This window comes from Harpia harpyja, chromosome 21 (genome assembly GCF_026419915.1).
Source record: "Harpia harpyja isolate bHarHar1 chromosome 21, bHarHar1 primary haplotype, whole genome shotgun sequence".
Lineage (NCBI taxonomy): Eukaryota > Metazoa > Chordata > Aves > Accipitriformes > Accipitridae > Harpia > Harpia harpyja.
The window spans coordinates 4,018,433-4,040,127 of NC_068960.1; the positions used below are offsets into that span (position 1 = coordinate 4,018,433).

Here is a 21,695-nt window from a genome sequence, read left to right on the forward strand (position 1 = left end):
AAATAGGTACTCTTCAGCAGCCAGAGCTATGCTCCTAAAATATATATATACACATACATAATGTATGTATAGATAAAATATTGAAGGACAAAGGATTGTTTTCTAGTTACTAGACTATAAACATGCCTCCGAACAGAAAATAGCATTTATCAAATTTTACATGTAAAACTGTAAGGTATACATACGGACAGAGAATTTCAGTAAAGAAAAATTCCATGGAAGAAGGTCTCATGTTCATATGCAGGAGAGGTAAGTACCGTAACTGTTGTTTATATACTTTCTTCAATCTTTATGAATATAGACTGGGAATTGAACCCCAAATTCAGCTAGCCAAAATGTTTCCCTGTATGTGATCACATACTCCCACATACTTCAGGTTGGCTGAATTCAGGAATCCAACTATTTTCAGACTGGTAACCTGCTTAAAAAAAGGGGGAGAAAAAAAAAAAAAAGGCATTTTTAGCATGTATTTGGAAAACTGATGTTTTCCATGGGATGATAGGTAATTTTGTAACAATCCTGTTCTGCTTTAAGAGCCTGGCTGTGCAAAGAGGAAGTGAGAACAGATTGATTACAATGGAATATTATTTATTTCCAGCTGTTTTTTCAAGCAACAAGGAACACATTACTACCATTAGATTTCAGAAGAAAAAACCCAAACTGTTGCAGCATACAAATGGTATGCAGGTTACAAAGGATGCTCCACATTTAAAAAAAAAAACAAACCCTAAAGTGGTAATTTTGCTAATGAAATTTTATTTTCACCCTTCCACATAACACTTGATTCATATTTGTCTGAGACATCTTCTTACCTCACTTGTCATTTTTCTCTTCCACAGCACATGTACATTTTTTCCTCCATTTAAGCTGTAAGCACCACATATTACATGCCAATTTGTATTTTGACACACTAAAGGCTAAATAAAACCAGATTTTGACTAATATACTTCAAAATATTGACTTGTAGGTGATTATAAATTCTGAAAACAAGTTTGACTATATTTTGCAGGGCCATCAATTAACTAAATACATTTAAAACATACTTCTTCTCAGATTCCATTTTTTCCTCTTTAAGTAAAAAACTGGAAAACTGGATTGTCCCGAGAACATAAATGGAACACAGAAACACAGTTAGCCACCTCACCCCTGAAGTACATCTTTCATACTCCAGTTCTATTATGAATAATAAGCTGAGCAGCTTAATGCAAAGCAACTGGGATCAGAAAGTTTTCAATGGGTTACTTCAACACAAACACAGTCTGTGCTGTCCCAAAACCCAAGTTTTGCTACGTGTAGCTGTTGCGCTCCCCTCCTCAGTCATGAATATGATGACTGATAGAAATCTGCCAAGTCACTTTGAAGCAAGAACTAGTTGATTCTAGGGAAAAACAGTAATTAGTTGCATAGGCAAGAGAGTAGTCCTCCAGAAACATGCATGTGGATAGGGATGTAATTTTAGAAGATACGTGGGGAAAAGTGCTCTTCCTCTCGCATTTTGCCTCATTAACACGGATTTTTTTTTTCCTGCTGTTTCCCTGCGCATTGCATGCCCCGAGCCCCAACACACTCCGAGAGCAAACTCCCCTCTCCCCTTCCCTGTCCTCCAGACTGAACCAGATCCCTTTCTCCCCCCCCCCAGCCCCCCTACAGCAGGAATCCCCTTTCCCAAGTGGATTATCACAACGAGCACCTTTCTTTTTTTAAGGGAATAAAATAAAATAAACCAGTTTCCCCGCCCCTCCGGGACCCGCAGACTCGCTCCCAGCCATTGTGCCTCCCCGCCTGCCCCACGCACACGCCGCCGTGCTCCGGGTGGCCCGGCCGCAACCCCCCCCCCCCCCCCTCCGCCGGCACAAAGCTCCGCCGCAGGCCGGACGTGCCCGTTGCCCCGGGCCTCCCCTCCCCTCCCCCCCGCCGCCGTATTCCGGGAAACCCTCGCTGCCTCCCGCACCTCCGGGAGGTAGGCGGCGGCGGCGGCGCTGCGGGAACAACCCCGCTGCGGAAAACCGTCCCCACCGCCGGGGCAGGTGGCAGGGAGGGAGGCCCCACCGGCGGGCGCCGGGGCTTGGCTGCCTCCTCCATCCCGGTGACCGGCCCTGCTGTAACCCCCCACCCCCCCAGGCCGGAGACACCGACCGCTTCCTCCTCCTCCCCCTCCTCCGCCGCCAGCGTGCCGGAGCCCGGGCCCCTTCCCTGCCGGCGGGGCGGGGACGGGGGAGGCCCGGGCCCACCTGCCCCGTGGGGAAGGAAGGAAGAAGGAAGGAAGGAGGGAGGGAAGGAGGGCGGACGAGGGACCCCTCCCCGCGCCCGCGGGCAGGCCGAGGCGGCGGAGTGCGTGTGAGCGGCGGAGGGAGGGCGGGCGGGTCGGGGGAGGGAGGGAGGGGAAGGGACGGGAGCGCGTGTGGGGAAGGGAAGGGAAAGGAAGGGAAGGGGGGTGGATGCGAGCCGCCCCCGGTACCTTGCGCTTCCTGGTCTCGGCCGAGCCGCTCCACACGAAGCACTGGTAAATCGCCCGCAGGTTCTGCTTCCAGTTCTCCACCTTGAAGCCGGTCACATGGCAGCACCCGGCCGCCGGCGGACTCATGTCAGACCCCCCCACATCAATCCGCCCGCAAACGGGCCGGGCCGGCGGGCAGCGAGCCGGCCCCTTCCCCCCCTCCGCAGCAAACCGCACCGACACGGAGACACGGGAGACGCGGGCACGGGCCGGGGCGGCCGCTCACCGCCCCCCCCCCCCCCCCCCCCCGCCGCCCGCCCGCCCGCCCTCAGGGGCTCCGGCCCCTCACGCCGCCGCCCTGCCGCGCGGCCTCCGCCGCCCCCGCCGGCTGCTGTGGGGGCGCGGGGAGCGGCTGGCACATAGAGCCGGGGCTCCGCGCCGCCACGGCCCCCCCCTTCCCCGGCTCCGAACAAAGCGCGGCGACGGGCGGGCAGCGCGCACTCCCTCTCGCCCGCCCTCTCCCTCACACACAAAGATGGGGTTCTCTGAGGCGAGGAGGAGGAGGAGGAGGAGGGAGGCGGCTGGAGCGGCCGCTGCCGCCCCCGGAGTGGCCGCCGCTCCCTTCTACCTCATAGAGGCCGCTGTGGAAGCGGAGGGGAAGGGGAGGGGGGGGTAAGGGGGGGGGGGCGGCGGCGGCGACCCTGGCCGCGGTGTGAGCGAGCGTGTGTGGGGAAGGGGGCGAGTCTCCGCCCGCCGCCGCTCCTGCTCCCCCAGCCGGCCGCCCGCTCGGCTCTTGTCTCTTTAAACCGCCCCCCCCCCCCCGCCTCCTTCGTCGTCTCCTTCCTCCTCCTCCTCCTCGTCACCCGCCCCCCCCCCCCCTCCGCCCGCCGTGAGCAATGGTCCGAGCCGCTAACTCAACCTAGCCCGCCAGGCCCGGAGTGGGACAGACCAACGGGGAAGGGGCGGTAGGTGCGCCCCCTCTGCCCCGCCACCCTGGGGGGAGGGAGCCGGAGGGGGAAGGAGCGCGGCAATTGGTCCCCCCGCCTGTCACTCCGCCGCTGAGGTGTCCTTCCCTAGCGCCTCATTGGTTTCTTTCCCTTTCTTCTCCCCCCTCCACCCTTCCTACCTAGCATTTCCCCCTGCCGGAAAGGGGCGGGAAGGGCTCGGCCGATTGATAGGCCATCCGGCCAACGGAGAGACGGGGCGGGGCCTGCGTGGCGAGTCTTGCGGCGGGACTCGCTGAAAGGCTCGTCACTCACGTTGCAAGGCGAAGGGATTGGCGATGGCCGGCTGAGGGGGCGGTCCCCTCCCAGCAGCAGCCTGCGCTGTGGGGGCAGCGCTGCTGTCACATCCGCTGGTGCCGGCTGTGTCGCTGCTCCCTCAGTGGTTTCCTGAGGGGAGAGGGGTGGCGGCGGCCGGGCCGCTCCCGCTCCCCGGGGCAGGGCTCCCGCTCCCCGGGGCAGGGCTGCCTCCCCGCCTGTGCCCCCGTGTGCTTGGCAGAGGCCCTGCCTGGCAGCCTTGGCCTTCCGCGGCGGGCGGCCGTGCTGACGGCTGTTAACGGCCTCCGCGCCGCTCAGGGCTCCCGCCCCCCCCCGGGGTGGGGGGGTGGCTCCGGTAACGCCACAGCGAGCTCCTCCGGTTAGGTCAGCCGGTATTGTGGGACAAAATCAGGAGGAGGGGCAGGCCTTTCCTGCCTCCTGATCGTTCGCAGGTTCAAAAAGCCGAGGGCGGCTTCGCGGGGGGGGCAGGTCTGGGTGTAACAGGCCCCGCCGAGGTCGTTGGGGTCCGGGGAGAAGAGCTGTGCGGTGCTCCGATGTGCCCTGAGGACCATATATGGTCCCTCTGTGCTGCCATCCTTCTCTCCTGGTGCTTCCACGGGGAAGAAACATAAGTACTGTATAACCAGAACTGGTATTTCAGCTTTTTCCTATAAATGACTATACAAGGAAATGAGAAGACAGTGAAAAAATTCTGAATCTGTTCGTAGCGCTTAGCTTGTATGCCACACACGCTATAGGGTTACACAATGGTGGAGTGAGGCAAGAGGAAAAGGATGGGAATTCTGCCATGATCTGTGAAAAGAGAGGCAGCAGGCTTTGCAGAGACCAGGGTCTTACACAAGCCCTGGAAGGACTGTGCAACAAGAAAGGTAGCGGTGAAGTACCACTGCATTATTTTATCAATCCATTTTTCAATACATGCTATTTACATTCTTTCTCAGGAGCTATAATCTTGAAGTCTTTACCTGGCAGACTTTTATGAGGCCCTTTCCAGTTCCCTGGCCTACTGCTGCAAGTTGCAGAAATAGGAAACAATTGCAACTGTCACCTGAGGACAGAATCACTTTCCGTTTTCCTTAGAGGTGCTGCCATTTTAAAAGAAAGCAGGGTATCTGGGTAGTAAAGAGACGTTTTTTCATTATTCGGTTTGGTGGCAAAGCAACTAGGGAATATATGGCTAGCAAAAGACCTGAGTTTATACCCTCAGATTGCGAAGCAGCAGCAGGCCATGCTGTCCTGCCAGCGTAGCTGTGTGCCATATGGGAGACCTCCTGTAACAGTAACACGGACTGTTCAGTCTGCCTGGCTCGTACTGCTTGTTAGCCTCTCTCTGAAATCCCTCCTCCATGCAGTTTGGGGATTACGGCTCCAGCAATAAAACCAGAATTGCCCCACAGGAGAAAAAAAAGATGCCAAGAGACAGGAAAGGGCCCAATTATCCCGCTGTGTACACAAGCTGGTAGAGGTTGCTAGCTGCACTGAATGTTTCAGAAGATTATGTGCAAAACCTGGAGTGAAGCTACACCCTCTCTTTGACCCTACATAATCATTAGACCTATTAAATCATCATAGCAAGCATGCAACCTACACCTCGTCTTGAAAAGGTAACAAGAACTGGTGCTGCACATACTTCTCACGTGTTAACCCGACACCCTCAGAGACATCTTTACCCATGACTCTGCAGCGTAACGCTTCCAACCACAGCTCTGACACCACCTACTCACCCTAATGCATCAGAGAGACTACGAGCCGTAACAGGACTTCGAAGCCCTCGTCCTTTCTGTGTGAGAAGATCCCAGCACACGCGTGACACCTTCCTGATGCTAATGAGTACAGTTTAATGACCCCAGTGTTGAGTATTTCCCACATCAAGGAACGGCTGGACATCTTGCTAAGACAGGCGTTCTCTGCAGTCTAAATGGCTCTTTTATAAACATACGAAAGAGTATGAACCAATTAAGCTATATTTTCTCCTTGGGACAAGCTCCCTGATGATACCTGCGTGGCTTCCTCTTTCCTTCCTTTGAACCCCTCATTAGAACCCTTTGCTTGCAATGTGCACAAAGAAGCCGAGGCTCACTAAACTACTTACGTATCAATACCAATGTCTACCTGATGATTAGTAGGTTGTTTCCCTGAACTCTGCTGCTCTCAAAATCTCCCTCTTAATTTGTTCTAGCTCCTAAGCTGTTTGGAGCAGGGACTTTTTTTTTTTTGCATTTGTCCAGGGAGGATTGGGGGGGTTATGAGGTATTGTAATAAATAGTAATAACTGAGCTAAAGTGAAACCTTTTCAGATGTGAGAAGGTACTCCCAGTGTTAAGAAACAGCCTCATGGATTCGGTGATGATCCTCTTCTACTTCCAGTAAGTGTTAATATTCCTTATTGACTTCAGTTGTAAAAGAATTGTACTCTAAATGCTGCACACTTGTCATCTCTTCACAAAGACAATACCCAAGAAAATTCTTACATGCCATGATCAGACATGCTTTTTAATATCATTCTAACACCAAACCTACAGTAGACATATTCAAAAGAGTGTCTGACCTAAGAAATGTCATAAGCTGTTTTTAATAACCTTGATCTTAAGATCTACCAGATCTTTAGCAATGAAAAACCAGCAGAAAATACAGATCTTTTACATTTACTAATCAAACAACTATTTTATCTTCTCAAAAAAAAAAGTACAGAAGTCATGATGGCATCCTGACATCACCTGCTAAAATGAAGGAGGGAAATAAGTAAGAAAAATGAGTTCTCTTGGATCTTTCTCATCCAGATGCAAAAGGGCCATCAAAGGAAGCTACCAATTAGTTTTAATTCAGAAGCCAGTCTTCAAGCAGATCCTGGTCTCCAACAATCTGCCTTTTCTCTGTAGTCTTAAAATTAGCCAGTCATCTGCACCTAGTTTCCATCACCATGAATCAAAACAGGACATTAGCTGTGATCATTTGGAAACAAGATTTACGTTGTAGAAGCACATTGACTGGTAGAACTTAACAATATGTGGTATTATGTCTATGTGTCACTATGTGTCTCTGTCATCCTAGAATGTCATCCCAGCAAAAGCAGTGTAAATTCCTTTCTTCCTAAATATGCTGCAAGAGCTCTGGTTTGTATGTTGCTGTAAAATGCAAAACAGTTTTCTAAAGAAAAGTTGCAAAACGTGCTTGAAGCTACGTGCTGAGATGCTGAGGAGAGGCAAATCAAGTAACGTACCAGACAGCATGGATATCAGCTGAATTAGGGAAACTAAAACTTTATGGTCAAACATTTACTAATCCCACCCATAGCCTGCTTTGCCAGTAGCAAACAAGAGCAAGGTGTGGTGTCTTTGTTCCTACCATTGTCCTGCTTTCTTAGCCCATGCCACTGGCAAAGGCATTCTGTCTCTTCTTAGGTTCTCGGAGAAAAGATTCACCACCCCCTTCCTTTCTCTGAAGTTTCTCACTGTGGGCTTCCAGAGGGAATCTCGAAACTCATTGCTAGACACTGCCGTTAAAGTAGTATTTTTTAATTTGGCTTTCTTGTGGAGCCTGAGGCATCTCAGCTTCAGAATATGGCCCATTTCATTCATTATTAGCCAAACGGAACCAAATTCCAAGGGTCCAGGTGCCCTGATGTCTGTAGCAGGGCAAAAGCATAAACACATTGACCTTCAAGAGAACTAACCATTGTTTCCAAAAGTAGTAGGCACAGAGAGCCCACTACCCCTACCCTGTGGAAGCCACCTAAACATCCCTCAGAAAAGACAGAAGATTACCGGTGTTTAGTTCAAGGTGGATAGAAGTGAATGGGATGGGTGATTAATGTCCTAACAGCACCTAGTATTTATTCTATGCAATCTGAGTACTTCCAGTTAAACAAAACCCTGGGTATTACTACAGTCTAAATCCAAGTAGAGAGTTATTCTTATTCTGCAACAACCTACTGTTACTAATCTTGGGCTTTTCTCCATGGCTACCACATCAAAACAGGAGATAAAGATAAAAGATAGAATTTCTGCCAATGAAGTTTAAGTCCATCTCTCTGAAAAAATAGGATACCAAGAAAACAATACATATGTTCAATGTCCTGCAGATTCTGAAATTTTCATGGAGATTTCTGTGCCACTCTTTCTTGCAGAGTCCCCATCTTTACTCAGTGTAGGGTTTGGTGGTGTTTGTCTTATGCAGAAATAACAAGAATTGTGAGTTTGTAAACATAATTGTTTTCTTTTAAGAAACACCTGCATTTGTTAGTGTTTCCCTCTGAAAGAAATATTTCCTTTGGAAAACCACTAATTTTTCTCTCTGGCCAGTTCAAGAACAATTACAACATTTAACTATTCCTGCTCCCTGAGGTTTCATGGCCCACCACTTGAAGACCTGCTGAGGATGTGAGGATTCTTTGAGACACAACAAACCCACGCCTAGGACACCCGTCTTTGACCACACCTGCTATTAATGGGAGCCGAGGCCCATTGTCACCTCCCAAAGGCAGGAATGTAGAAATTTAAAGATCGACTCTTAGGGGACATTTCCAAGGTATGGACGTTACCTTTCGAACTTGAAGTTCCCCCAAGGTTTTGCTGGCACCTTATTCTCCATAAAGAGGAGTCTCTTTAAGCCGGAAATCTAGTCTGAGGTTTTTGTTGTCAACGAATCATTCTGGAACCAGAGTAAAAATCCACTCTAAAATAGTGTAGAAAAGAATGGCTCTTGAGATTTTTTTAGGCCAGCTCCTGACTTGGGGAGCTTGAGGCAAGCTCTAGAAGAGGGCAATGTCATTAAACCCTTTGCTTTCTAGCTTGTGAAGACACCAGAATCTTTCCTGTGTAGTGTAAAAACTTCAGACTCCACAAACACTTCTTGATTGTTCCAGCCCACACAGTAAAGGTGACACAGCGGCACAGAGAAGCAGTCAAAACAAAATAGGAGTGGAAAATAGTGACAACATTTTGTCATGTAGTAATTGTCAAATCAGGGCCTGCTTGCTACACACACACACACACTCGAGAGTTTACAAGTTTGCTGTAGTTTAATTTACTCTTGGGCATAGCTTGGGAATGTTTCTAGAATAAAACCTTTTGGTGCAGCAGATAGCTTGGGAAAGGATTTGCCTCTGGGGGAAGGAAACAGTTTCAATCCCTCCTGTGTCTCTTGGAGGAATTTTTAATTTTAAAGCATTGATTATTATGCTAATTAGTGCTTACCCTCAAATGCCAATGGAATATAAATGTTGATAGTAGCTAAAACATAGTGCAAATGTGCAGCAAACTCTTCCTCCAGAGAGTCATCTATGTTACACAATAGCTCAGCTGGGAAGAAGCAGCATTCTTCACATGGAAAAGCAAAGTAACTGTATCTTCAATCCATGTCATCCCAAGGTGGCACTTCTAGACTCCGCTAGATAGCCATGAATCAATTGTTACTTTACCACTTTGGCATGCTTTTCCACATAATACGTGTTAAAATGTCCAATAGAGTTCTCAGGTAAACACGAACCTTTCCCTTCGATCAGATGTATAAGCAACATCAAGGATTTAGCTAGGATTCCTCATATAAACTTGGACTACAAGTGAAGCTGTCTTAAGTTTGATCTTACAAGAGGCTGAAGACCCTGGCTCCAAAAGTGGATTTGAAGGGGGCTATTCAGGAGCCACATGAAGATTCCTCAGTACCTCTCCTGCTTTTCAGGCACCCTAAAAAAGACAAATTCTCCCACAATCTAACAGGAAAGAACTTACAAAACAACTCTGCTTACCAAAACCCACACAGAAAAATTTTTGAAATCCTAAACAGAACACTTTTAAAATTTTAAAATTACTCTATTTTTAAATCTTCAGTGATTTTTATTTCCTAGCGCAAGCCTTTTTTCATCTAAGCATTATGAACTTTCATCCCAGTAGTACTACCATTACTTAATCCAAAGCCTTTAAAGCACATCAGGTTGTATGTCTGACTGCTGGGCTTAAAGCTCTGGAGATATAGGTAGAATCTGTTGCACGATTCTGCCTGAAGCTGATTGCCTTTAGTTCCCAATAAAGTTCATCTGAAATACTTCAGACACCTCACAGTCTGTAGGGAGAACACTGTATACCTGCTCATTTATCTCGGGGACAAAGTACTGACCTTGCTACAAAACTGAATTCGTTGTATAATGCCAGCTACACCAGCTTCTCTAAAAGTTTTTGTTTTCAGCCCAATCCATTGGTAAGAGCACCTGACAGGTGCCAGATCAGAGGTTTCCACATGGCTCAGTCCTAGTATAGGGGACAGAGCAGCTTCTTGAATCCACAATACTCAATGTCAAAGGGTTAGTTCAGCTGCACAGAACCTTCCTGCCAGAAGGATGCTTGTTAGTCCAAGGAGTGCAAAGATAGGTGGATTTCAATGGATCGAGCTGACTTAGAACTTTGTAATCAACTCCTGAAGTTTACCCTTGGAATTGTGGACCCCTGTACAGCTCATTTAAATCTACTGACAATAAGCTTCCTTGTCTTTGTGATCTTTTGCAGACTTCTTCAAAGTAGTGCACAGAATTCCAAGGATTCATGTCCCATAGGTTGAAAAGAGTCCTAGAAAAACAGAATGACTACACTTATTTTTCTGAAGATTATTTATTTGTTAGATTTCCCATCAGCACTGTCATAGGCTGAAATCTTGGCCCCAGCTGAACTCAACAGGAGTTTTGCCACTGATTCAAATGGAGCTAAAATGTCACTCCTGGTATTTGTCAAGTCAATTACATCCAGACAATACTTTAACATCTGGCTTCAACTGAACACACAGAAAAGTTCACTCCCTTAGTCTCTGAAGACAACACAGGGCATTGGCTATCACAATAAAAATGAAAAATTTGTTCTTGGCAAGCTGCTTGTAATGAAGACTGGATCTGTCCAGTGACACCATCAGAACCAAATCCCCATTCTTTAGCATATAGTTATTGGCAATAGCATCAACAGATTCTCTGTCATTTTCTGGGAAGAATGTCAAAAGCACCCATCTACTGTTGAAATTCATTCTGTTGTAAAAACTTTGTTTAGAACAACAGATCTGTCCTCATCTGTGGTTTCCCACCGATGAGGGGGGTTTTCACCCAATTCATCTTCTGTTTCCCAAGCCACTGGAAGGTCCCTTGTTAGGTTAGGTAGCAGCTGTTCTATCTAAACACCTCTCTGACTATGGTGATCAAAGGTAAGGCTGAAGGATAGCTGATTATAGAAGGACAACTCATGTGAGCTGGTTTCCCTCTCTAAAAACCCAGCTGAGACAAGGCATTTTTGGTTTATTGCAAAATATTCAGGCTAGGTCAACCACAAGTGGGGTACATCTTTCCATGGCAGAAGAAAATAAAGCTATAGATTTATTTGATCAGTGATGACTTAATAAATCTATTTGAATGGGAAGAATCATCAGATGATATCTGGAAGAAGATGTACAAAGAGAGGGGCTTTTATGCTTAAGGTAGACAAGGATCTGCACACTGTTGTTCCCTGCTCCAAGTACTGGTGAGTTACCATACTGCACACCTGTGCAAAACCAGCTTACTCCATTTCGTTCCATCCCCTGGGAAGCAAAACCAAAATCAGTCTCCAGTATCTGATGAGCCTTAATTCCCAGCACTTAAATAATTAGCTTCTCAAATGTACGAAAACAACTCTCATTTTCTGGATTAATGAAGGAAGCTGGGTTCCACTGAGAAAGCTATTATGGAGCTGCTAATGCACGGTTTGATTTCATCGCCTGCCACTAAACACAGAGCAATGTGGACTCCTGGGAGAACAAGAATACAAGGAGAGCAATGCTGGAGGGTTAAAGTGGAAGGCAGTGGGGAAAACCCTAGCAATACTTCGTGGTTTTATGCAGAGGGAGGGCTGGTTTTATTTGTGTGTCTGCTGAGTTTTATGTGGGTTTGTGAAGATGCCGTATAACCCAAAAGAGGGCTAAAGCTGAGGGAGATCATCAGGGATGGATAGTTTGCTTTAATCACAGACCCGGCAAAGGCAGTTTCTGAAACAGGGTAACAGAAATGTAACACACACAGAAGGCTAAACCTTAGGTGGCCATGCAGCAGCTTCTGCCCAGGTTCCATAGCTAGAGCAGTAGAGAATGGCAAAGAGCTGTAGTGCAATGTCTTTCACAGTTGAAAGACTACAGTGGTACTGAGCGTACTTGTCCTCCCTGTTCATTTGGCTTATGAGTTGATAGGAGACTGCTTGCAAAAAGTCAATCTTTTTCCTGCCTCATATTGGCAGGTACAGGCATATAAACTCTTCAAAACAAACTTCTTTCTTTTATATCTAGGCACAGGACTGGTGATTTCAGTTTTCCTAAGTGGATGGAGGAGAAGGGACTGAGAAAATGTCAGAAACAATTGCAAAGGCTGGTTTGCTCTGCCCTGCGAGATTTAAACCTATGCCATATTACATGAACAACTCAACACTATTAGGACTGTTCCCTTCTCTGCTCTGCATCACTATTTTGCTGCCTTCCCCTGGATTCAATTTTTTCACACAGGCAGAAGCAAAAGCCCACACTGAACCTCTCTTTGTGGTACATCGAATGGCGAACAGAAAATAACTAGGAAACCAGGGCTTTTGAGATGTAACTACAGCTATTCAACAAATGCAAAGTCATGCAACTTCTCAGACAAGCTGGAAAGATGGAAATGGAGATGGAAGGGCCTAGAGTGTGGATTTCCTTAGATTCTTCAACCATCAAAAAGCCCTTCAGTATGTGTCATTCTCTCCCACCCATTAGTACATCCAGATCAGTGGACCTGCAGTTCTGGATGTGGATTTGGGTCTAAATAGCTTCTTACACTGAAATTCTTCTAACTGCAGTACTGTCAATATGCCCTCAAGCACGTAACATCTGTCACACCCTGCAAAACAAAATGAAACAAAACAAAACAAAACTTTTGACCTCTGTAAGAAAAGCCAGAAATTGTAATGGAAGCCCTGAGTTAATAAACCTTGGTGCAGACATGCAGCAGGAGTTGAGAGATTAATGAGGAAATCAATGGAACTGTGATGGCTTTTGCAGCAAAGTTTGTGCTTCATAGCCCAATCTTCAGAGATGGGGACCAAGGACACTAGGGACCTGCAGATGGTTAAGAGCCTCAGTACCTTCCCAAATCAGGAGCAGTTTTCTAGAGGTGGCCATTCAAAATTAAGCACCTTTGAAAATGCAGAGATGCTGCTTCTTATGTCAGGGCTTGTTGGACCACTGACTTCAGAGGAGTTACACCCCCTGTAATTTAGCTGAAGCAATCAGGAAATAATTATGTACAGTGGAGAGTTAAAAGACAGTAATTAAACTGTACAAATAAATAACTGAAGTGACTAAAAAAGTCCACTCAAAGCCTACTTTTGGAGCACTATTTAATGTAAATGAATCACTTAGTGGACAATGCAACAATCATCTGTTCAGCTTCTATTCATTATCAAAAACAATACAAAAGGATTGGCAGGGAACAGCCATGTGCCAGAGGGAGCCCTTTAGGAAATACCACAGAATCTGGACTGGCTTTTGTCTGTTCTTCTATTGTGTTCTGACAATGCTTCGCTAATGAATGTCCAACGTCATTTTGGTTGTCCTTTCTTCCCCCCCCAAACAAATCAGTAGTAACCTTGGCCTTTCAGAATGAACTGAAATGCTTGTTCATGTTAGGAAGACTTCCACACATTATGTATCAGTTTTGCCAAGGTCTAAGAGGCTGCGGATGTGTGGTCTCAGGCACCCTGGGAAATCCCACTGTAGCTGATGAGGCAAAATCCTTTGATTTGGGCAAAAATCCATTAAGTTTTAAAGAAATCATCACCTATCTTTGAAATTTCAAATGCTTACTGAATTCAGTACTTCAATGAGTTGTATACTCAGTAAATTCATCTTTTGTTACTCAGTTTGAAATGACACTAACCTCATTCTAAGAAATAAGCTATTTGTCAATAGGGAGTATTTGTACTGATCATGCCCAGCATTGTCTTGGGAGTTATCTGCAGGAAACTGCAAGCTAAAGGGAATCCCCATTAGGGATCTGGGGAGGTAAACACGCCAGGCAGACACCTATCCTAGAAGAAACAGAGGCTAAGAAGACAGTATCAAGAGCGAAAATACTGTCATTATGCTTCAGAACTGATGGTCCACTGGCATTCACATCTCTTAGAGTTACTGGTTCAGAATATCTGAAAGTTCAAACTTGATGGCATAGCAGGGACCTGTGGGGGTACCCTTTTCTTACCTGGTTCCTTGGCTCAGTCCTGTGTTGCTGCTGCAACTTACAGCTCCTGCAGTGTTGCTGGTTCAACTCTTTGCAGACCTGCAGTGTAAGCCAAATCACTGAAATAGTCTGAGTTAAAGAAAAAAGGGAAAAAAAAAAAAAAAGAGAAAAGAGTGAGGCAGATAGGCAGGCTTTGCTGCTGAGGAAAAGGCATGTGGAATGGCACCCAGATTTGACTTCTCAAGGTTGTCTCTGAGGCCGTGAAGTACAGGGTTTGTTTTATTTTGTCTTAAACAACAAAATCTTAGACTCTGCAGCAAATTTCTGCAGCCAGAGATTATTTTTGTCAAATCCTGTGACGACAGAATATGTGGGTTTCTAGTAAACACTGTCTAAAATTTGAGATATAAAAGCACACTTCATAAAATCTTGCTACTAGCTCAGTCTTCCAAATATAATAGACAGAGATGGCATCAACCCCCCCTAGGGCTTGTGCTTGCAAAATCCCCACCAAGTTAGCTGCATAGCTTGGCTTGCAATTTGGGAGTTTTACTCACAGCATGTATTTGGAATGCCACTGAAGGTGGGACTCGAGAGGAGGGCTGCCAGCCCATAGTGGGACTATTTATGATATTACTATTTCCAGCTTCTTCCTGTCCTTCAGCTGGAGAGCATTACTGTTGAAGCAGAGGCTGCAAAATGGGTGGCATATCTTCTCCATGGCCACTACAGTTCAGCGCTTGGAGTAGTAATGCAACCTGAAATAGCTGGCAGTTTATATCAATACACTGGGCTGAGAATGGTGACGCACAGTCCGGCCTGCCACCTCGAGTACTGGATAGAGACCTCTGACAGCAGGCTGGGGCAGCGACATCGAAAATCAGTCCGCCTGGAACTGCCAGAGCTCTCTGGGAGATACCATTAGTATCGCAACTACTGTGGTACTTTAGTTCAAGATACATGATTCCTAGTACCTACTAGGCAGAGCTGCTATGTAGAGTCATGAAAATGGGTGGTTATAATACCCTGGAGCAGGAATCCAGAATGTTGCCCTTTGACTAAATATTTTTACCACTGGACCTGGGTTGGGCAGGGAGGGACAACTACTCAGCTTCTGATAAACAATAGTTCATTTCGCAAGACCATTGCCACCATTTGCACTAATTGACACTTTTTTTATAGCAATCTCTGTTAAAAGACAAAAGATCTCAAGTATCCTTTTAAAAAGAAAAAACCCCTGATTATGTTAACACACAGTATATTAAAGGCATCATCCTAATATTGGGATACACTGAGAAGAAACCAGAATAATTAACCCCCTTTGGTTAACAAACTTCCCCCAAAATGTATTCAGTAGAATTCTGTTCCTCCCTGCTCTGGTAAAGAATTTTTTTTTTGTTAGTCCCTCGAGTGGTTGCTTAAGTCAGGTCTCACTGTAATTACATACCTCACAGCAGTGCGGGGAGACTTAATTAAGAGAGTCATTGTAGGTGTGTTGTCAGACAGATACAACCTAGTCCTGCTGGAGGAGGCACTAGGATCCAGCTGCAGTGGGCATGTTAAGGAAGACAATTAAAGTTTGCAGAGGGTTTTGAGATCCTCCTGCAAAAAGCGACATGGACACGCCCAGCAGCCTTTATTCAAAGCCCCTCGATTCCATCAACAGGGAGTCCGTGGTTTTAAAAATCTCTCTGTACTCACCAGGAGACGCTCTGCCACACCGCAAGATTTCATATTCTCCCCCCCCCGTTCCCCCCCCCCCCTTTCAAAAAGTGTGACTCACCAGTTTCAAACGGTGACATTTCATTCCCAAACTATTCCGGGAGCAGCTGGCTCCATAACACATGGGATGTGGGGAAAAGGGAGGAGGGAGGGAAGAGCCAGATTGCAAAGTGAAAACCACTCATTCTCTCCCCCACACAGGTATGTTGCTTTTAAATTTCAGAACCACATAATTTGGGACATGCTGGCAAATTCCATCGGAGGAAAACAATAAAACAAACACAATTCAGGAAAAAAAAAATCTGCATGCACTAGTGATGCAATTCTCTCTCAGCCAGGAGGGACTGGGAGAGTGGCTTGCTCTCCAGATCTAATAGATGTGAGGAAATGCACTGTCCCCACTTCTCAATCTTCTACGAGTTTGAACCCTGCAGTTCTGGGCTGCTCCTTCAAACAGTTTCTCTGTGATGCAGACCCAGGGTTTAGTCATCAGCAATATCTTACTGATGATGAACAAATATATGTGCAGTGGGAAGATGACAACAGGGGAATGACAAAGAAATCACTGTCAGCTCCCAGTCCCGAGAGGAGTTTTGTGTCACACTGCAGTTTAGCATAGCTCGTGTCCCTGCTGTGGGGACGTCACTGCCATAAGCGTAACATCCAGCACGTGAGGACAGGGCTGCTGTGGGCACCGGCCTTGCGGGCTTGTCAACACACACATGAAATTGCTGCCACTGGTGCAGTGCCAGAGGCAGAAGCATAATCTCTCTTGGCCTCAGACTATAAATCTGTGCATGGCTGATTGGCGTCATAGCAGCAATCCAGCCCCATTCATTAACGTTTGTAAAATTCCATGGGGAGGGAGCTGTACGTGATGTAACCTCGCAGCCTCCCCGATGGGAGTGTCCGGATGCACGTTTGCAGCGTGCGAGGCAGCCTGGCACGAAGGCACGGGCACAGCGGGCTGCAGGTAGCCCTGCGAGCGCACGAATGTGAACAAGCACCATCGCTGCCGACGAGTGCCAGAGGGGCGAGAGCCTCGGGTCAGACTCGGAAGGGGCCCAGCACAGGACGGTTATCGTCTGTGTGTGTGCCAGGTTGGGGTGCTGGGGGCAGGCAGCCCCATTTGCCCTGCACACGCTGTCACGGATGATGACAGCACACCACCACACACCCTGCTGTGCCTCACACTGTACGAGCTCATAACCCGATCCCTGTGCGTGACTGCACAGGAAATGTTTGATTACAATTTCATTCATCTCCTCTGCTGCCTTTATAAAAAGGAAGGCTGTTCTTGTGGCTTTTTCTACCCAGCAGCGGCTTGGGACCTTGCATTGGCAGATTCAAGCCTGTTCCCGTTCTTTACCTGGGGAAGTCTTACCGAGATCAGTGCTCGTTCAAGGAAGAGGAGGCTGGCTCTCTGCTTGATACTGGCATGCAGCAGCAATGACCTTGGCTAGGTAACCATCTCCTGAATACAAAGACGGATATAAAAGCAGCAATTCCCTTTTTAAAAAAAAAAAAACCAACCAATCTTCTGCTAAGGTAGGGAAAGGCAGTGGTTTGTTAAATAAATGCATCTGTCAGAGCTGGATTTTTTTTCCCAGCTTCCCTAAATGCCCTTCACCAGCAGAGAGGGGGAGGGGACCTGCTCTTTGAAGCCTTTTCCTTATGGGAATAGAAAACACGGAAAGAATTCAATTCTCTGCCACAGCCCAGCAGCACTGATACACACTTCAAAAACCAAAGCCCAGAAGACAAGCTGGCTGGTGGGTGCGGGTGGCTTGGAGCCTGTATTACCACCAGATTAGCCTTGCTCAATATCCAGCATTACTGAGTGTCCCCCGTAGTGTTGAAGCACAGAAAGAAGAGGGGAAGGAATGGAGACTAGGGAAGAAAAATTAGGAAATTCTGTGCAGAAAGGAACTGCCGTTATTCAAATCTTTGATCAAAAGCACCATCTAGTGAAGAAAAGGATCACTGCAGCTGGCATTGCTCTCGGGCAGCTGCATCAACGACAAATGGAATTTGACTTTCACCACAGGTTTGCCTACTAAAAAAACCAAATATCACCATATGCACAGCCCGCGCTGTATCTGAGTGAACAAGAACACGTCCAAAAATTGCCACCCTCTGTGTAAATATTTCTCCAGTGGAAACGTGTTCTCTTCCTCCCATCATCGCCCACCAGAGAATCTCAGCCACCCTGAAACCCGCAGGGAACGAGGCACCACAGGAAGAGAATGATTTCCATGTTATAATCTGGGAGCTAAGGAAAAGAAAAGGTAAGTGACCGGTCCAAGGTCATGCAGGAAGCCAGAGGCAGATCCGGGAATAGAGATCAGCCACCCTGGACCCAGGGATGCCTGAACAATAGCACAGCCTCTCCCTCTGTTGTCATTTAACTCTTTCCTAACCCACCAAAAAGCAGAAGAGGGATAAGCTAGACACTTCTCTGCATATGTGCCTGCTGCCTTACAGCTCTCAGGGGCCCAGCCCTCAGACCTCACCTGCTTTTACCATTCTAAAACAATGATGGAAGGCAGCAGGGAAAGACGGGGTTGGATATCCTGAGGTCAGTGAAGCTGCAGGTAGGAGATATTTCTATACACCCGGCCTGAGCTGCCCACTCAGCAATTAAAGCAATGGAAATGGTACCTCAGCTTTGCCATGTCCCTATTTCTGTGTGTGACAAAACATCACTATCTCCCCTGGAGGCATTCAACTCGGTTAAAATGGTTGTGGTGTTTGTTTGAGGATCTTTAGCTGCAGGAAGAGAGGATATTGCTCCCTCTTCCCCAGCTTTTGGGTTAGCTGCAAAGATCAGGGATTTGCAGCAGGATGATACATCAGAAATGCAGTCTCACCGAGTCTACACTGTTTTCATACTGAGCTTGGAAATGCTGCAGTGCAGGGTCTGGAGAAGACAGTCATTATAAACAACTGGAATGAAACCTCATAGAAACTAAATTAAAAAAAACAGACTCAGGTGGTGCAAAAACCTGTGAGTGCAGTGAACTGAACCTAGAGCAAAATTCTCCCAGAGAGAAGAGCTGAGAGAAGTAGTGACCAGGTGTCCAGCAAGAGTTCTCCGAAAGGAGCTTGATGTCCTCGAGTCAGAGCCCAGTTCCAAACCAGAACTATAACTGGTGCAAAAATCAAGACCATCTTCTCGGGTCCACTGCCTGGAAGGGACACAGATGAATGATCTGCACAGAGCTGCAGGGGCAAAGAATGGAAAAGCCCCAAGAAGCCCTTCTTTCTCTGTTTTCCACCATAGGTCTCTGTTTCTTCCTCTAACGCTCTAGTCTGTTTTCAATCACTCCTATAAACCCAATCTATGCAAGCAGTGAGGGGAGGAGGAGAGTCTGCACTCTTGCATCAGAGGCTGAGACAAGAAAATCTTTAATCATGCCACAGCCCTTTGAACATTTAAATTTTCCAGCCAAAGGCACTGTGAAATTGGGAGCTTTCAGTTAAACTAGTTCAAGGATGTTTTCCCTGGGGAAGGTTTTTGTTACCCTGTGGGGATTTCTGCACATATCTTTGCGTGTAGGGTAAGCAACCAAAGCTTTTCTTAAGAGAGAAGCTACATCTTATACTCCCTGAAAAAAGGTGACAAATGAGAGCCTGGAAGAACTAGAGCACAAAATTGTTGCCCTAGAGAATAGGGTTAAAAGGCTGTAGATCTGCATTCAGTGATGCTTGCAGTAAAGCAGATGTCACCCAACACAAGTGCAAATAGTTCCTTGAGTTTGGAGATGTTTTTCTCCCCTCAAAAACGAGCTCTTACACTTCAGGAGGGCAGCGATAGAACAGCAGGATGTTTGTCAAGGAAGTGTTAAAATGCTAAAAGGATTCCAGCCCCTTGCAGTTCTGGCCTGACACAGTGAGAAAGAAAAGAGGAGACATTGAGTGCTAATAAAAACAACAGGCGTAGTTTTGGAAGACTATATCAACATTTACCAGTCGGGCCTGTATGGTCTCCAAAACAAAAGTCCTAGATTCAGGAGAGATTCCCCTCTAATGTTTCTGAGAACAAAGGCATGTCCACCTAAGTCAGTCACCTAACTGCCATCCAACCTGCAATGTGTGAATCAGCAGGTTTAAATCAAAGGTGAATTTGTTGCTAATTACACTAGGTTAACCTAAGAAATTAGAATCCCAAAGTCAAGCCTTAGTTCAATGAATTTCCTTCTCCAATTGCAACTCCAGCCTAACCCTTTGCTATATGACTCGCTAGTCATACAGTCACTGCAGGGCACTTGGTTTCAATCAACTTTGCCAGCACGTGCCAGTTTGGTGACAGACTACTCCCTGTTAAAATAAAAAGGCTAGCAGATAGTAGGTAAATGACCACAGGAGATTGGATGGAGCTCAGATGGAGCTCTCAGGCAACTGCTGTTGAAGAAGGAGAATGCATTAGGCTACAGCTCATCCTGCCCGACTTTGTTGGGGAAGATGGTCTGAAATGGCTTTTTTCAGCTCTGATTTTCAGAAGACTGAACTAACAATGGCTTCCAGTAAGGTTGCCATGCCATAAATTACCTTCTTCGGTTTTTTGTTTTTCAATATCATTGTGTAAATAAAATTATCGATTCTTTCCTTTCATTTCGCATTGGTCCCGAAGCCAGAAAAGTGCATTACAATCCGACGTTTTGGAATGTGATTTTTTAGGAAGATCTTGAATTCTTTTCTCCTTTTTCCTGAAATACCGATCCCTCACTAATGGCAAACTTACTGAAATGAATTCCCAGCTTCAGTGTATTTTCCATAATAGAAGAGAGGAGCAGAACACTGTTGTCATAAAAACTTATGATAAAACTGTCTTTCAAATAGCTGTCATAAAAAGCTATCCTTTATTTTGCTGCTGTTCACAGGGAAAGACATCTCGGATTAACTGCCTTTGTCTCTGGATAACGCTAAAGTATTTCTGACTGCCTCTATAAATGTATCTTCTGCTCACACACACCGTAACAAATAGGTGGAAAACCTCCCTGTGCTGGGATGAAGCCGTGCACCCTTTTCTTCCTCAGGGCAAAAAAAGCTCCTTACACCACTGAGTCCATTGGGACTTTGGGATCACCTGGGACCTCCGGTTTCCAAAGGCCTGGTCAGAGTTGTGCTACAGCCTGGTAACACTCTATTGCCCCTTATCAGTGCCATTACCTCAAGTAGGAGATTTAAAGCCCCAGAACCTGTAGCGCATTCAGGCCCCATTTCATCACTGACAAGCTGAAATGCTTCCCTACCACTGCTGCGGTCTGTGAGCATCACTGTACAGAGCTCGTTTAAAAATGGAGAAATCAGATTTCCCCTGATCATGGCTTTGAAAGGGATTCTGCAGAAATGCCTCTTTTTCTCCTTCTACAGGAATTCACCCACTGTTCCTCATAGTCACGCGTTGCAGACAGTCCTGTCACATGCAGTTTGCCCATCTTCAACTTTCACGCGGGGACATCAAAGAAGAGAACAGAACTTAGGTCAGTGTCATCAGCAATGTGCACATAAAATAATGACCACTGCAAATGGGAAGTCTTCCAAGCTCGTCAGAGACCCTGCTTGGGGGTCAAATTGGTAATCACAGAAGGCTCCCCCAAAACAACCCACAGACACAGCCCGCCCAGCTCAGCCGCATAGGAACCGCCAAATTTCTGTGTCTTGATTCTGAGGGTAAAAATTAGCCTCAACTGCAGGTGTCTGGTGAAGCCAAGCTGCACCCCCTACCCCCTTCTTCCCCCTCTACCCCTTCCCGGCCCTCCCTGCCCCCTTCAGCAAACCCCACCCAGCAGCTCGGCCGGAGGCGACCCTGGAAGGAGACAGGGGATAAGCAATACCCATAACGAAGGGCTGGAGTCCCAGGTTCACGGTGGAAAAGCCTCGGCCTCAGCGCTGCGGGGTGGTGAGGGAGGTGGGGGGGGGAAAGGCAGGCCCTCCCGGCCGGGCGGGAGGCCGCGGACCCGCCATTGGCGATTGGGGGGGGCGGAACCCCGGTCCGGGAGCTCCGCGCTCCGCCCGGGCGGCACCTGCGGACGGACCGGCGAGA

At 47.0% G+C, this 21,695-nt stretch overlaps 1 protein-coding gene and 1 long non-coding RNA gene across 10 annotated transcripts in view; both read right to left on the reverse strand.

The window, feature by feature from the left end:
* USP22 (ubiquitin specific peptidase 22) overlaps nucleotides 1-2,743 on the reverse strand; it is a 111,372-nt gene extending 108,629 nt beyond the window's left edge. Inside the window, exons 1-2 of one of the 3 annotated variants that reach the window (XM_052773296.1) lie at nucleotides 2,459-2,588; nucleotides 186-418 (exon numbers count right to left, since the gene is read on the reverse strand). Coding sequence is in view for 2 of the 3 variants with exons in the window: in XM_052773294.1 (XP_052629254.1) it covers nucleotides 2,459-2,584 (126 nt within the window). In the remaining variant the exon portion in view is untranslated. Of the gene's footprint in view, nucleotides 1-185; nucleotides 419-2,458 lie in introns of all 3 variants that reach the window. The other 2 variants (XM_052773294.1, XM_052773293.1) reach the window with 2 other exon arrangements.
* Nucleotides 2,744-6,179: 3,436 nt separating this feature from the next.
* LOC128134804 (uncharacterized) lies at nucleotides 6,180-21,590 on the reverse strand. 7 transcript variants are annotated; one of them, XR_008232829.1, is made up of 3 exons: nucleotides 21,487-21,590; nucleotides 13,946-17,120; nucleotides 6,180-10,277 (listed from the first exon to the last, which is right to left on the reverse strand). It is a non-coding gene; the product is annotated as an uncharacterized LOC128134804 (long non-coding RNA). The 7 variants fall into 7 exon arrangements; XR_008232832.1 differs by lacking the exon at nucleotides 21,487-21,590 and having other exon boundaries at nucleotides 13,946-15,469; nucleotides 17,031-21,378; XR_008232833.1 differs by lacking the exon at nucleotides 21,487-21,590 and having other exon boundaries at nucleotides 13,946-14,682; nucleotides 15,372-21,378.
* Between the last annotated feature and the right edge of the window lie 105 nt (nucleotides 21,591-21,695).